Source organism: Schistocerca piceifrons, chromosome 2, assembly GCF_021461385.2.
Source record: "Schistocerca piceifrons isolate TAMUIC-IGC-003096 chromosome 2, iqSchPice1.1, whole genome shotgun sequence".
Lineage (NCBI taxonomy): Eukaryota > Metazoa > Arthropoda > Insecta > Orthoptera > Acrididae > Schistocerca > Schistocerca piceifrons.
In genome coordinates, this window is record NC_060139.1 from 697,129,277 (window position 1) to 697,146,192 (window position 16,916).

At 38.0% G+C, this 16,916-nt stretch overlaps 1 protein-coding gene across 1 annotated transcript in view; it reads right to left on the bottom strand.

Moving 5' to 3' along the window:
• Positions 1 to 16,916, bottom strand: part of LOC124775756 (protein phosphatase PHLPP-like protein) — a 241,492-nt gene that overhangs the window by 55,513 nt on the left and 169,063 nt on the right. Inside the window, exons 5-6 of the mRNA XM_047250585.1 lie at positions 11,338 to 11,491; positions 3,714 to 3,774 (exon numbers count right to left, since the gene is read on the bottom strand). Of these exons, the coding sequence (XP_047106541.1) occupies positions 3,714 to 3,774; positions 11,338 to 11,491 (215 nt within the window). The remainder of the gene's footprint in view (positions 1 to 3,713; positions 3,775 to 11,337; positions 11,492 to 16,916) is intronic.

Genomic DNA, 16,916 nt, shown 5'->3' on the forward strand with positions numbered 1-16,916 from the left:
GTGAGACCTGCAAAATGAAAGTTCAAATGAGAAATGATAATAGCGAGCTCAAATGCAGTGGTGTTGGTTAAGGAAACATCGTGGAGTAAAGAGATATCAGTGTAGATTCTAGCACACTGTTGACAGCAGAATGGGAATAGTGAGCCCTTGAAGTTACAAATATGCTGCCAGAATTAATAAACATTTAATTTAATTACAATTTTATGTGAATGACAAAAATACCAGGATCAGACCAGATAAAAGAAGTGAAGTTTCCTGTGGTGCCAAAACAATTTTTCTGTGTATTATGCATAGCGAAAATAAAGGTAAGTAGTTGCCCTTGCCCTATAAAGGTGATAAGAATTTGATTTAATACAGACAAATAACATCTGACAGCAGGATTATTGTTTGTAGTTGCAGGTGTCAAGAATTTTGATAGGGTTTATTACAAAAGATTATATTGTGTGCTGCTGAAGCATTTGTGAAGCCACAGAGTATTCTTTAAGAGATTGTCATCACTCAAGTAAGTGCAGTGGTAAATATTTCATCAAGAATTAGATGAGGAAATTTTAAAACTTGATCCTGCACTTGATAATGATGATTATTTTGTTAGCTTAGCTTTAAGTTGTCAAGAGAATTCACCTACCTCCTGGGTGCAGAGTGATATACATTCGTGAGAAGTTGGATAGAGAGCATTTCTGTCACCATAACAAATTGTATCATCGAAATGGAATGTCATTAAATCTTGTACTGACCACTGACATGACAGTTGAGTGCAGGATGGTTATGACACACCATATCAGTGCACTTGATTGCAGTGACAGTGTGGGTCGCCCATTTCTGAGGCCCCTAGTCACTGGACTTTTCAGACGCTAGTTTCAGGAAACCACTGGCTTCAGACCCATCTCCCATGGACAAAAAGATTTCAGTAATAGGGCTAATTACTGACTATTAAGGACTCAAACAGAGTATAGATGGGCCATAACAAATCACTGACACACAAGCACATTACAGGGCACAAAATTATCATGACTGCAGCTACACTGCCACTAGGTGCTTGAAGCATGGGGCAAGGACACTTGGAACGATGGTTCATGGTACACACTAGGACATGCTGATGGCAGAGTATAAGAACACCAGAAACTGCTTGAGGCAATGCATTCTGCTTGCCAACAAAGCATCAGTGTGACAGGTGGTGGACAAATTCTCATGTGAGAGATGTTCACATGGGATGAAATGAAATGAAGCCCCTGACATAGCAATGAACATTTCTCACTGATGAGTGATACAGAAATCTAGTGTCAAATGAAGAGCATACACTTCTTTACCTAGAACACCTCACAAATGAGTTATATCTGCAGAAAGACAATGTCCTACCCCATAACCCAACAGAATGGTTTGAGGACATGAAGGTGCATTGAAGGTGCATGTATGATTTCACAGTTCATCTGACCTAAGTTCTTGGACACAGCTCCAGCCAACCTTAAATTGTGGTGATGGTTGGGTAGTTCTATATCAACTAGGCTCTCTAAAGCTTTTGGTGTCTCATGGTATCCATGTCCTGACACATCATCATCATTACAAGGATATACAATAGTTCTGCAAAGTACAAAATATCTGTCTCTAATTCAGTTGATCATTAGTGTAGAATAGAGCACTGAGGAAGGCTGAAAAGTATTTTTGGAAAAGTATGAACATATTTTTAATGAAGGCCCTTTTCAAGTTAAACAATTGCGACAGCTGGAGAATGTTTCCCATCTTTGCTTGAGCAATGGTGGGATTTGTGACACAAAGTTCAATAGCCATTAGTTGTGGTAACTGCTATTAGTTGTGGTAACTGCAAGAATATAAACAGTCCTGTTGCAAGTATCTTTTAGTGCACCTTCTGCATCAAAGCAAATCATTGCTGAATAATGAGAAAATTAACAAAAAACCTGACAGTATAAAAATTCAAATATATAAACTGAAGATGCTGGAATTCCTATCATTTAAATTAAAAAAAAAAAACAAAAACAAAAAACAGAGCTACCAGCTTACATGATTTACAGTTGGAATTGCAACTAAAATATGTAAAACAAAACTAAGACCTTGTTAATAGCCTGGAAATAAACTTCACACTCGAACAGCATCCAACCATTTTTACCTGCCTGCTACCTTTAAACAGTCTTTGAGAGAATAATCATTTCTTGTGAAGGTGGAATGCAATTTCCACCCACAGAGGTCATGCTATACTTGGACCATTAATGTGTCTCATCATACTACATTAGATCACAGCAAGATATTCATTGATCTAAGATTGCGATATGAAACTAAACCACAGGAAGTTGGTTAGGGTGCTATATTCTCTGGAAATAGAATATTGCTTCAAATCTTCCTTTATGTGATACAAAACAAAGAATTTGATGTCGCTCTGAACAGTGAAATGAGTTGATGGGGCAAACACAAGAACTGTCTCCTTCAGGGCAGCAGGTTGATCTCATGAATAACAAGCTGGCATTTGCTATAAAACGCCTTAGGGAGTGGCAATTTCATCATAATAATAGCCTACATACAGATGTGTTTGGTTCTTCACTAAAGTAGAGAAGCATCTATCGATCGCACACCTGCATTTTCTGGGCATTGGCATTGGCATTGGAAAGGAATGAAGGAAGGACTGAGGGCAAAGGTGTTTCAATTAAAATTGAAACGTCTACAAAAAGATGGCTGTTTCTTAATGACAAAATAATTAAAAAAATTAGCTTCAGCCAGAAAAGCATGATGATCACCAGATCGATTCACAGTGGCTACTAAAAAGTTATGGGTAATACTAACATACAAGAACAATCCCACATTTTTAATGACAGCTATGTCAATATGCACATGGACACAAAATCATCGCAACTGGGTGTAAAAATCTGTGGGGTTATGAAGTGGAATTATCACATGGGCTCTGTCATAGATAAACAAAGTGGTCAACATTGGTTCATTGGTAGGATAGAGGGGAAAATGCAATCAGGATACAAAGGCGATTACTTACAACATATTCAAGTGACTAATGCAAGAGCAGGTGATATTGGATGTCTACAACCACAGACAGCTTTGAGAGAACAGCACAGAAATACTGAAAAACTAGAACTGGAAGCTGCTGGAGATACTGTAAACGCAAATTATTCCACAAAAGCCTGATACAAAGTTACAAGTACTACAATTAAATGATGAATCTCTGAATATATGACAGCTCACTAGGTTAAATTCCTGTAGGGACTGTGAATACAACCTAGGCTAATTACAGCATGTAAAGAGGTATTTAGGCAGTCACTCTTTCTGTGCTCCATATTTGAGTGGAATGGGAAGAAGTTTTAGTGCATAGTACTATGGGAAGTACTCTTTGTATTGCACTTCACAATGGTTGCAAAGTATGGACACGATGTAGATTATTCTGCTGGTTCCTGTAGAACAATCATTGGTTTAGAAGTATATGGGAGTAGCCCAAACATTGTAGGCTCTACCTTTTATGTCAGTTTTCACACTGGTTTTAAATTATACACTGTAATAAATGGCAGAAATGTGACATAATGTATACAGCATGCTGAACATTCCAAGTTTTGAGGAACTGTTATAGTTGCAAATTTTGTAGTCTGCAGTGTCATTTGCATATTTGCACATGTATTTGCTATAAATTGAGTTTAAATTTATTAAAAAACTACTATATTGATCACAGTGTTTTGGCAATAATTCCAAACAATGTTACTTACTATGAAACATCCAAGTGCATCAGGTGAACCGGTGGTGGACTTATTGTCAGCTTATGCAATGCTGAAAGATAGGTACAATAAATTTATTAATCAACTCCATCACTCTGGGACAGATACGTAGAAAAGTAATCCTAAATGGACAATGTAGGTCACACATTCGTATCAAGATTATGTACTGGGAGGCAGAGAATGTTGTTGCCATTGTATTTTCTTTTTCCTCTCCCTGTTTTTTTCCCTCCCATAAGTGAGAGCTGAAGGTGTTCATTTTTCATTGTCTTGGGTCCATTTTGAAATTTCTCATGTATAAAGCACCATAGCATAATTTCTAATTTTGTGCCTTGACTTTGAAGGATTTTTTTTTATTTTTAGTATTTATTTATCAAACAATGGAAACTTGTGGTAGGAATATCAACAATGTAGGAAAAGACTGATCGCTACTTGCCAAAGAGAAGACAAATTAAGTTGCAGACAGGTACAATTAAAAGACACCTGCTCAAAGTTTTTGGCCACAGCCTTCATCAGCAAAAGAGAAACACACACCATTCATACACATAAGTGAGCATGCCTCATGCACACATGACCGCCAACTGTGGCAACTAGGGTCAGAATACATTCTGACCCTAACTGCTAGAGCTGGTGGTCATGTGTGCGTGAGATATGCTCGCTTGTGTGTATGAATGGTGTGTGTTTCTCTTTTGCTGAAAATGCCGAAAGCTTCATGTAAGTGTCTTTTAGTTGTGCCTGTCTGCAACTTAACGTGTCTTCTTTATGTTAAGTAGGAATCTTTTCCTACATTAATATTATTTATTTATTCTTCATAATTACAGACTATTATGTGAAAAGCTAAAAAAAGACCATACAAATCACATTTCCTTGGATAGCAATTAATTTATATAGATTAGATTAGATTTACTTTCATTCCAATTGATCCATAGTGAGGAGGTCCTCCAGGATGTAGAACTTGTCAAAAAAACAATAATACATGACAAATATACAACTGAAACAAATAAGCTAATGTACCTTCCACAGGTCCCAAATGGAATGAAGTTTTTTTTTTATGAACATTATATGAAAGAATCATTTTACAAACACTCATTTACTAAGATTGCATTAATGCACTAAATTTAAAATAAAAAAAAGTTTTTTTTTATTTACAAATCAGTTGGTTCTAATGAGAAATTCATTAATTGATTAGAAGGAGTTGGCCACCAATAAATCGTTTAGGCTTCTCTTAAACTGAATTTCATTGGTTGTTAAGCTTTTTATGGCTGCTGGCAAGTTACTGAAAATGTGTTTTCCTGAATAATGCACACCTTTTTGTACAAGACTAAGTGACTTTAAACCCTTGTGACGGTTATTCTTATTTCTAGTATTGATTCCATGAATTGAGCTGTTGGTTTGAAAAAGTGATATATTTTTAATGACAAATTTCATTAAGGAATAAATATATTGAGAAGCATTAGTTAGTATCCCTAGTTCCCTAAACAGACTTCTGCAGGATGTTCTTGAGTTCACACCACATATAACTCTTATTGCACGTTTTTGTGCCTGGAAAACTTTAGCTTGGCTTGATGAATTACCCAAAAAATAATCCCATATGACATTATGGAATGAAAGTAAGCATAGTATGCCAGCTTTTTCATTTTTATATCCCCTATGTCTGACACAATTCACACTGCGAATAGAGATTTCTTAAGACACTTCAGCAGTTCTGTGGTGTGCTCCTCCCAGTTGAATTTATTATCAACCTGTAATCCCAAGAATTTAACACTGTCCACTTCTTCTATCTGCTTGTCATCATATGTTAGGCACATACTCGTGGGACATATTCTGAACTGCATGTAGTGTGTTTTTTCAAAGTTTAGTGACAAAGGATTGGCTAGGAACCAGTGATTAATGCCCACAAATATTTCATTAGCCGATCTTTCTATGACTACACTTGATTTGGTATTTACTGCAATGTCATTGCCAAACAAAACAAACTTGGCATCTGATAATGTTACTGATGAAAGGTCATTGACATGCACAAGAAAAAGTAACGGCCCTAAGAGGGAACGTTGAGGGACCCCACAAGTAATTAGTTCCCCATTGGATGATGCCTGATAGCTTAATACAGGTCTCTTTTCTAATGACACCCTTTGTTTTCTGCCAGAGATATATGATTTGAACCATTTTGATGCATTTCCTGCTACTCCATAATATTCTAGTTTACTTAAAAGGATATTGTGAATTACACAGTCAGATGCCTTTGACAGATCACAAAATATACCAGTTGCCTGCAATTTTTTGTCTAATGAATTAAGTACATTTTCACTGTAAGTGTAGATAGCCTTCTTAATATCAGAACCCTTCAGAAATCCAAACTGCAACTTTGACAGTATGTTATTTGTGATAAGATGGTTATAAAGCCGATTTTATATTACTTTTTCTTGTGAATGTTTGTAAAAGTGAAATTGGATGGAGATTTGATGCTATTTCTTTATCTCCCTTCTTAAACAGTGGCTCAACTTCAGCATATTTCAACCATTCAGAAAATATTCCACTGATAAACGACTGGTTACACAGATAGCTTAATATGTCACTTAACTCAGAATTACATTGTTTAGTTAAGTTTGTTGATATTTCATCATTCCCATTAGATGTTTTTGATTTTAAAGATTTTATGATGGATATTACTTCTGCTGGGGTAGTGAGGGTCAATTTCATATTATGGAAGTCACTTGAAATGTCTGATCTGAGGTATTCCATAGCAGCATCTACAGAACATGACAACCCCATATTTTCAGTACCAGTTATAAAATGTTTGTTAAAAAGTTCTGCAACACTATACACATCTGTCACCAATGTATCATTTACTCTTAATGCTATTTGTCCCTCTTCATGTCTGGTTCTACCGGACTCCTCCTTCACTATATCCCATATTGTCTTTATTTTGTTATCTGATATTACTATCTTCTTCTTGTAATATATTTGCTTTGATGTCCATATTACAGTATTTAATATTTTGCAGTATTTCTTGTAATGTACTATAGCATCAACATCAGAACTGTATTGGATTGACAGGTACAGTTTACTTTTTGTTTTACAAGATACCTCTATTCCTTGAGTAATCCATGGCATCTTTGTAGACTTTGCTCTAACCTTGGTTAGTTTTGGGGGAAAACAGTGTTCAAATAAGGTAAGCACTTTATTAGCAAAAGTGTTACATTTTTCATACATTCCATGAGCAGTGTAAACATCAGTCCAGTGAATGTCTCTGAGGAGTGTCCTAAAATAATCATGTTTTGGCTTATTGATTACCCTCTTGAGCTCAGATTTAACAGATTTTATATCCTGTTCAGTATCAACATTTAACAGAAGGAACTGAATGTCAAGGTCTGAGAGTCCATTGACTATTGGTTTTGTAATATAATTTTGTTCATTGGACTTTTCTATAAAGATATTATCAATGGCTGTTTGTGAGCAATTGGCTACCCTAGTTGGGAACTTTACAGTGGGAATAAAGTTGAATGATAGTGTTACTAACTCAAATAAGTTATTGGGAGAGTTTTTAAGGAAATCTACATTGAAGTCACCAGCAACTACTATTTTGTTTTGTTTTTGGTTGTTAAATGGGCCAGTACAGCTTCAAGGTGGTTTATGAACAGGTGCTCAGTACACACTTAATGTTACGAAGGATTTTTTTGTTAAATTCTACTTCTGTTGCACATGTTTCCATATGCTGACTAGGCAAAATTTATGAATGTCTATGTTCTTAAATTTATGACAGTTCGTGATGAATGTGGCAACTCCTCCTTTCTCCATTTCTGCTCTACAAAAGTGAGATGCTAATCTATATCCTGTAACACTAAAAAGTTCTATACCAGTGGTCACATGATGTTCGAAGAGGCAGATTATGTCAGCTGGGTTTGAGGACTCTAATTCATCAATGCAGATAATTTAATTTTATTTCTTAGTCCTCGAATATTTTGATGCAATAAAGACAGCTGATATTTCACATTGACTGATTTAAAATTGGGTAGAGTTGAAGTATCTGCTAACTGTTGAAAATTCTTAACCAATAGCTGTTTATGCTGATGTAATAAGCTAGAATTATGTTTTTTTAGTTTCCTTCTCAAACTGAAGGTTTGTCTCAATCCTAACCTTTCTTAAAACTTGGTTTTCTTCTGTCCTCCCTACCCTAAAAAAGGGTCTTTTCTGAACCCTACAACCACTGGTATTTTATCACTCATGACAGTGCCCGCCCCCCCCCCCCCCCCCCTTTAACTTTCCTGCTATTTTCCCAGCCAGTTTACCCTTCCCTTTCCTGTTGAGATGAAGGCCATGCCTAGTATAGTCCCACCTGTCAAGAGAATCAACAGGAACCACACCAATGTATGACCCTGAACCCGACATTAGCAGCCGTTTCAACTCCAAACTCTTGACAGAAGAGATCAAATGAGGTCACCCAAGAACAGATACAAACTCAATGCTAGTATGCTTCGATGCTGATGCAATCTTTGCTAGGTCAAACTCTATACTGTACTCAGGATCTCTGTCAATACTATTACCTGGCCCACCACGGTGTCTTCCTTAGTGAAATCTTTGCAAAATGATCCTAAATCCTTTGTCACCTGCTCCAGACCAGCACTATGTTTAAAAAAATTGGTGACCTGGTATTCTGATCCTAGTTCATCCTGCAAAAGTTGGCCAACACCTCTTCCATGGGAACTACCTAACAACATCACTTTCTTTCTCTTTACTGATTTCCGTACTTTCTTACTTTTCAACTTGCTGCTGAAAGTTTGTTGTGCCCTGTCTACACCTGCAACTGCTTGAGGCTCACCAGCTTCTAACTGAAGCAACAGTTCAAATCTATTTTCCACATTCACCATAAAGCTGTCAGACTGGTAACTACACAATAAGCTTTACAGTTATTCTCATTTGCATTCAGAATCAAACCATCATGAAACAATCTTCGTTGCCTATTCAGTAAGGTCCAATGGAGATTATTCTACATTGTGCACACATACATGAACTGAGATATGCGTCTTATCTCCGACAAAATTCGCAAATGTAAAGTAGAGTGATGGATACTGTCATGACTGTATTTTAATATAGAGTTGTAGAATTAATGGCATTGTGGTTATCTATCCTGTTATGAATGAGGCAACTACAGATAGAGTAATAAGTTAGCTGAATGGGAATAAGAGAAGAAATAATCCTCCATCTAGCCGATATGTAACAGTTAGTTCATAAATAGACACCAAAAAATGAGTCAAAAAGTGAGCCTATGAGTCAACATGAAGAAAATGCACCATCTCAGTACAGATGTAAATGAGCAGGATACCACCAGAATCAATGATATTAACTTCTCAACAACAACGACTTTTCAGGTACGTAGGCATGACTGTTGTTGCTGATGGGAATCTCAGTGCAGAAATCTCTAACTGCATGAGCAGCCCATGGCTGATATGAGATTCTTTGACTGGTGTACTCTGTGACCAGAAGATTCCAAACAGCCTTAAGTGGAAACTGTACTGATCTGTAATCCATTCCGTTGCACTATATGGTGCTGAATGCTGGCCTTCAACAAAAGAAGTGAAGCTTGCTGTAATGGAAACACTTAGCTAGACATCTGGACTGGCACTGCATGGTTTTGTCACAAATGATGTTCATATGTCATATGGAATAGCCTCAATAGTAGACAATATGAGTGAAGGCCATGTAGGATGGCATTGGCAAGTATTGGAGCAGATGCAACAACAGAGTCAAAACTGGTTTTAGTTTGAGAGTAAGTGCTAAATGGTCAGTAGGATGATCTAGGCAGTGATTATTTGATACCCTGCATTGTGATCCCAATATCTCATGCCCGCACTCTGATCACACTCAAGATGGGACAGAGAGCCCAAACAGTGAACCTTACTGAATGTAGTACAATTACTAAGGAAGCAGAAGGAGAAAGATTTTCTGAGTAAGGCACTCCTTTGCTGCTCCAAGGTGTATGCCGTGTATGTTCCAAAAATATATGACTCGCTTTGAGGGTTGCATCAAGATAATGAATAACAGAAAAAAAGAAAAAAAAAGGAAAAAAAAAAATAGAAACAGATATCATGTGGATTTGAGTGTTGAAGAGGCATGATATATATGGAGGAAAAGCAGGTGTCTGGAGACCTGATGTTCTAAACTGCTACTGTGCTGTCTGCTCCACCTACATCTTTTACCCCCACTCCTCGACTGTGCCATGGAGTCACCATTACTGCTGAACAGCAAAAAACCTCACTACTGGATTGAAATACAGTAATCAGATCTCACTCTTATTGTTTTTTACTGTGGGGTCATTTACAGTCATTGATTATGGTTATGTACCATTATAATACATTTATTAATAGTTGTGGCTGTCACTTTGAACAGTCATTCTGAGCCTTTCACAGAAAGGCTTAAGTTTTTGATCCCAATAAAAAGCTACATATTCCTTTCTCATGATGAAAGAGTAAGGCCGATGAGGCACAGATACAAAAAGATACTCGGAAACTAGGAATCACAAAGAACAGCATGCAGAGGAACACTATCCCATCCTCTATACAGAGAGACAATCAGAGACACAGGTATGGAGTGACATTTGACTCAGAAGAGAAGAATAATAAGAAACCTGTCAGAAAAGGCAATTTTGGCAAGCCATGAGAATTCCAGCAGAAAATGGTTCAACAAGCACATGTAATAATATCAGGCAAGTGCTACAATATATCTGACAAAACTACTTATGGGATGCATTCTAGAGACATGTGATACAAGTGTGCAAAGAGAAGAATGTCTAACATATATGAAAGATGCATGAAATTTAGTAGGAAGTACTTTTATGAGCACAGTCTCTTTCATTAGTGGCAGAGATTTCATATTGGCAATCAAACTGTCACTATATATCTCAGTGAACACAAAAACTTGTTGTTCAGGCAAAATCGAGAAATTAGACTTGTGGAGACATACGGAGTAGATCTGCTTCTGTACAGTGCCATGATAACTAATTCCTAATTCTAATTTCTTAATTCTTCAAGATATAAAAGGTTTACACTAACCAATAAGAAATAAACTTCACCTAAAATACAGAAACCAGTATAAAACTAAACCAGTGGAGTGCTTAGTAATGGATACAGGTCATTTTGTACATGCAAGAAGGAGGACCCATAAATTGCTCGAAATCTCTGAAATTATTCACCATGTATGTGGAACAAATTTGAGGAAGTGGTGTACAATTCCTGTAGGCTTCTAAGCTCAGAACATATTGACCTTTTCCATATGTGATCATTGAGGTCCAGAAAATCCAACACATGTATTTCTGACCTAATTGACCCAGTCAGTGCAATCTTTACTGACTTATGTCGACAACTCCCAATGCAGATGAAATTGCCCACTTCTGAGCTAAACTAGTTTACATAATATGCACCATTTTATAGATATTTAGCCTATTTGTTTCTTTTTCTCTCTCTGTTGTTTGATGTAAGTGAACTGTTCTGTTATATTCGCATAGCTAGTTCTTCCTTTTTTGTTTTGATATGTAATCCAGTGCTTCTAATGCAAATAAATATTTTTGTAACCTTATTGAAATAATAAATTTATTGAGATGTCATTATCAAAGAACACTTACCATTATTCCCTGCAATCAATGAAGTAAGTGATTTTCCATTCACTGTCAATTCCACCAACTGATTCCTAGAGCACTGCACATTTTCCAGTTTGCTAAGAGCACTGAGGTCAAGTGTCTCAATATTATTTTCACTTACATCCAGTTGTGTCAAGTTCTGCAAAAGAAAAACTACTTTTATGAGTATATGTCTGAAATGTGCTTTTATGCAAGAAATTACACTTGTAACACACTGGGTCATTTGGAGTTCACGTCTTTAAGATACAGAATATAACAACATCTACTACTCGAAAGTGAAGCATTCTTATGTGGTTTTCCGTAGCTACACTACATGGAAATCCTATGAAAATGATAGAAATACCAGTGAAAATCTGTGAACAGAATGTCTGCAGTATATCTAGTATTCCATAGATGAGTGAAACTCATTTATTGTATGATAATGTACAACCTGTGCCCCAAGTATTTCCTGCAGATATCAGCCGTCAAAAGCTACACACTGACCTGCAGCATAAGTCATTAGGCAACAAGCATCACATCAAACACACACACACTACAAAACAAAAAATGTATCCTATGACTATAATGTCAATGAGTCACAGTTCGAATCGATTAACTCATACAAATGCCTGGGTGTAACACTCTGTAGGGATATGAAGTGGAATGATCACAAAAGCTCAGTCGTGGGTAAGGAGGTGGGAGACTTCAGTTTATTGGTAGAATACCAGGGAAATGAAAACAGTCTACAAAGGAGATTGCTTACAAATCATTCATGCAACCAATTGTAGAATATTGCTCAAGTGTGTGGGATCTGTACCAAATAGGACTAAAAGGGGATACTGAATATATACAAAGATGGGCACAAGTTTGTTTGGCCCATGGGGGGAGTGTTACAGAGATGCTAAAGAAACTGAAATGGCTGACTCTTGAAGATAGATGTAAACTGCAACTGCAAGATTTGTATACAGAATGTGTCACAATTAGTAATGAAAAGTGATGTGGGTGAAAGTGTACAAGGGACAAATGGGAGAGAGGAGGGGCACCACATGATAAGTTGCTTGTGTGTAAAAATATTCTTGAACTGGCCCTGTTTCTGTTCCGAAATTGACTGAAAACTCTGAAATTAATATCAAACCAGGTCCCAAGATGACAGCTAGTTCTATGTTGAAGTAGTGAAATTGGTAAAATATTCACCTAAAACATTCTTCGTGGTCACAGGTTTCTCCTCAAATGACAGCTAGTTCTATGTTGAAGTAGTGAAATTGGTAAAATATTCACCTAAAACATTCTTCATGCTCACAGGTTTCTCCTCAAATTCTGGAATCAGAGTCTTAATAATATTATACGAAGAACTCAGTTTCTCTGTTCTGTCAAAGTATACTTTTGCCATGGTATCCCAGATTGTAGGTTTCCTTTGATTCTCAGAAATTAGGTCTTTTGTATTTATTCTACTTTTGTACATAGTTTTCCTTTTCCCGAGAGCTAGGAGGAGGCGTGGAATCACCACCCCCCACTAGCCCCTGAGTGTGGGAGGGGGGGAGACCCTTCGGGCTGAGTGCACATTTTGATAGGCTTCATATGCTGCAAAGCCCCTTGATGGTCTGGGGCAACTAAAATTGGACAGAGCTGTTGCCGGGCCCGGCAGCTAGTGCATCAGTGGCACTGCCAGTTGCCATCGGCTAAAAGGCTCCCGCAACTGCCCTAAAGCTGCGTTCACAGTGGCACTGACAATGGTTGCCTGACACAGTCTCTAGAGGTCACTCGATAGCTTCGGATGACAGCTTGGTCATGGTGCGTACAATCTCATTCGTCAGCTTTGGCGGGGTAGAGCATGTTAGGTAAGGTTAGAATCTAGCCTATGTATGAAGTAGGTTAGAGTTTAACCTCCATGGATGGGATGGATGCCACGATGCCTCTGCACTTGGAGATGAGTGCTGCAATGCGGCGTTTTCTATTGATGAGATGTCGAATGAGCGATATTTGTCTCGAAAACAACGTTTCAAGTATTGTACACTCTGTATTCAGTTATTGGAATCTCCAGATGAGTTTTACGAAATACCCATGTGTTACGCAAATATGTAGTTTCCATGATGCACTGCACTAAGGATCTCTTGAAAGCATGTTGTTCAGAGTATGGTTTATGATGCCACAGTGGCAACTTCGGCGTATAAAGGTTTTGCCAATGAGGTTATGGGCACATAACAGTTCATTTACGTGGTGCAAGTAGATGTTTCTGATACAGGATGAATAGATAAAATTTGTATGTGAGTAAGCAAGAATTATTTAATCAATGAAAAGTAGATTTGCGGTTTCACAGCAGCTCATTTTATTCTAAAAACTGTGTAAATTAATGCAATACTGGCAGTAAGTATATTAAGATAATCAGATTAGGCCTATAATACTGAAACCTTCACTGCTCTTTGAACACTTGGACACTGGATTTGAGAAAGGATGTAACAAGGATTCTGGAGGCAGTACTATTTCGGGTTCAGTGTAGCTTTTAATAAAGAAAATCAAGTATATTACAGTGTCTTTAAGGCGCTTGCACGGGACAAAGCTTCGAAATTCGATAGGGAATAAATTAAAAATTTCGTAGTATTTGAGGCGCAAAAATGAAAATATTAGCCTTTAAATTAGTATTTGGGGCATGGTAAATAATATCCAACATGCCCCACACAAATTTTGAAACTGTACTTTTCAGAACGCAGCATAGGCATTGGGTAACATGTAATCGAAGGATGTCAAATATCAAAGTGGCCCTGAGCACTATGCGTCTTAACTTCTGAGGTCATCAGTCGTCTAGAACTTAGAACTAATTAAACCTAAATAACCTAAGGACACACACATCCATGCCCGAGGCAGGATTCGAACCTGCGACCGTAGCGGTCCCTCGGCTCCAGACTGTAGCGCCTAGAACCGCACGGCCACTCCGGCCGGCAAATATCAAAGTGTCACTTCTAGTTTCACTTGAGCCAGAATTGTATCTTTAATTGAGTGTCGAAGTTTTTCATAGAACTCGAGTCACACCTCCAGGGAAGCACTAGAAATCTGTTTTACTGAATTTATTTGAAGTTGTGCAGACTATCTTCAATGACAGTCGTTCAGCATACGTGTGAAAGACAAACACGAAGTCTGCAATAAGATATTCGAAACATAAAGCACCGCAAAGTGGAAAAACATACTGGCACCACATTTGCAAACCACTTCATGGAACAGAATAACCAGCCTACTGCCATAAAAACGGCATTACGCAGTAACAGTAATTTGTGAACAGCTAATGTCCAGGTACCATAACTCAAAAAGATACAGTACAATAACTTTATTCATAAGATGCACCATCGTTGTCACTTGAACAATTTATTTTTCGAGGTTATAATCTACACCTAAAATTTCCGAGAAAGATTTTACCTGCTTGTGGTTTCCAATAAACGTGCGATTTCAGTACATAGATTCCAAGCATATTTCATTCTTAGAATACCACAAAATACTCCACTCACGAAACTCACCAGTTTCCCATAGTCCATGTTCCGTGTCGTGTATACTATTACGACTGAAAAAAAAAAAAAAACTAATTTGAATTTCACCGATTGTCGTCCGAAATCTGTACTTTCGGGCGATGACGTCACCTACATTGTGACCGCGCACACTGATTTGAAAAGATCGGCCGATGCCGGTCGTCGACGGAATCCACCACTATCGGTGCCACTGCGACCGCAGCCTCAGACACAATGCACCGAATCCTCTGGCAGCTAGAGGCGCCACGCGTGACGTCACCGAGTGGCACCACTATTTTATTTCTTTTTTTAAGTCTGCCGAAAATACAAGAACCGATCGAAGTCACTCGGTGCCCTAGGCTCAGACCTACAGCCCTGGTTGCAATTTAACGAACTTTATTCTGCAGCTTAACATCTTTCCCATCAGTGTTTATTACATCATGTGTCAAGATGTTTTCTGCGGCTCTGTTGACTTAATATTGCGGTATTGTGCTGCATAGAGCTGAACTCTTAGGGCATTTAGGATACTTGTATCTCACTTCAGTATTGATTTTTCTTATAATTTATTTTCTTTAAATTTCTGCAGATTATGGAAGCAAATAATGCTGGCAGTTTGTTGTGAAAGTTTTCAGCTCTTTTTGCATTGTGGGCCTCATCTGGTGATCTTTACAAGTCATTTAAAGCAAAGTATGAGAGGCCTTTCTGATCGAGGTTGTGCAGTTAAACACTTAACACAGCAGCCGGCAATGAGAGTATCATTGCAAAGGAACTATCAAGTCTTACGTCAGATGGCACGTGAACGCCAAGAATAATTTATTGTGTGCTTGTTCCACAGTTCTTGTTTTTATAATATGACAGCTGAACACCTCAGTACGTTACTAGGCTTGGTTCTGTTGTGGCAGTCACATTCTTGCTATCTGCTGACTTATGGCCAGGTTCGAATCGATCTTGTAGTTTTGAATGTAGCCCAAGCGGCGTTCCAGTTTTCATTTTTCTCATATTGACGAACTGTCCTGTTACACCTCGTGTTTAGTCCTGGAACAAAATCCTAGGATCACTACGAGATCGAACATCGAGCCTATGTACTTGTTATCCGCCAGCTGTCCATGCAGTGATGAAGCTATGGAGCGAAACTTCAGAAAAGTAATCATACGAAACAACGTCGTGCAATACTTTATACTAGAAGCATAAATCTGGACGCTCATAGGAATTATTAGTGTTATGTAAGATCCTACAAGTCCAGAATTTTACTTAGAAGAAGATGAGCCAGATGGTTAATTTGCAAAGCTTAAAAATTCCCATCTAATATAAAATACTATAAGGGTAATCGAAAAAGTAGGGTCTCCTATTTTTTTATAAGTACATAGACCTGTTTATTTCTACAATGGTTTACATCAGGTTACAGCTTGAACGTTTAGCTATTTTTCGACATAATCACCATATCTGTCGATGCATTTTTGTAGACGCTGTGGCAGTTTTTGTACGCCCATGTTATACGAGCTCGCCGCCATGCTGTTCAGAAAGTTATGAACCTCTTCTTTCACCTCATCGTCGGGGCTGATTCGCTGGGACAACAGTTAACGCCGACAGGTACTGTGAGACTGTGAAAACTCAAACGGGCAATTCAGAACCGGAGAAAAGGAATGTTGAACAAGGGCGTACACACTCTCCATGACAACGCTCGCCCACACATCGCTCGGCAAACCGTTGCTCTCCTGCAACAGTTTCAGTGGAACATAATCACCCACCCACCCTATAGTCCCTACTTGGTGCCCAGTGACTATCACCTGTTCCCTAGGTTAAAAGAACATTTGGCCGGAAAGCGATTCAGCTCCGACGACGAGTTGAAAGAAGAGGTTCATAACTTTCTGAACAGCATGGAGGCGAGCTGGTATGACATGGGTATACAAAAACTGCCACAGCGTCTACAAAAATGCATCGACAGAAATGGTGATTATGTTGAAAAATAGCTATATGTTCAAGCTGTAAACTGATGTAAACCACTGTAGAAATAAACAGGTCTATGTACTTATAAAAAAATAGGAGACCTTACTTTTGGGATTTCCCTCGTAAATATCACTCAGTGTTTAC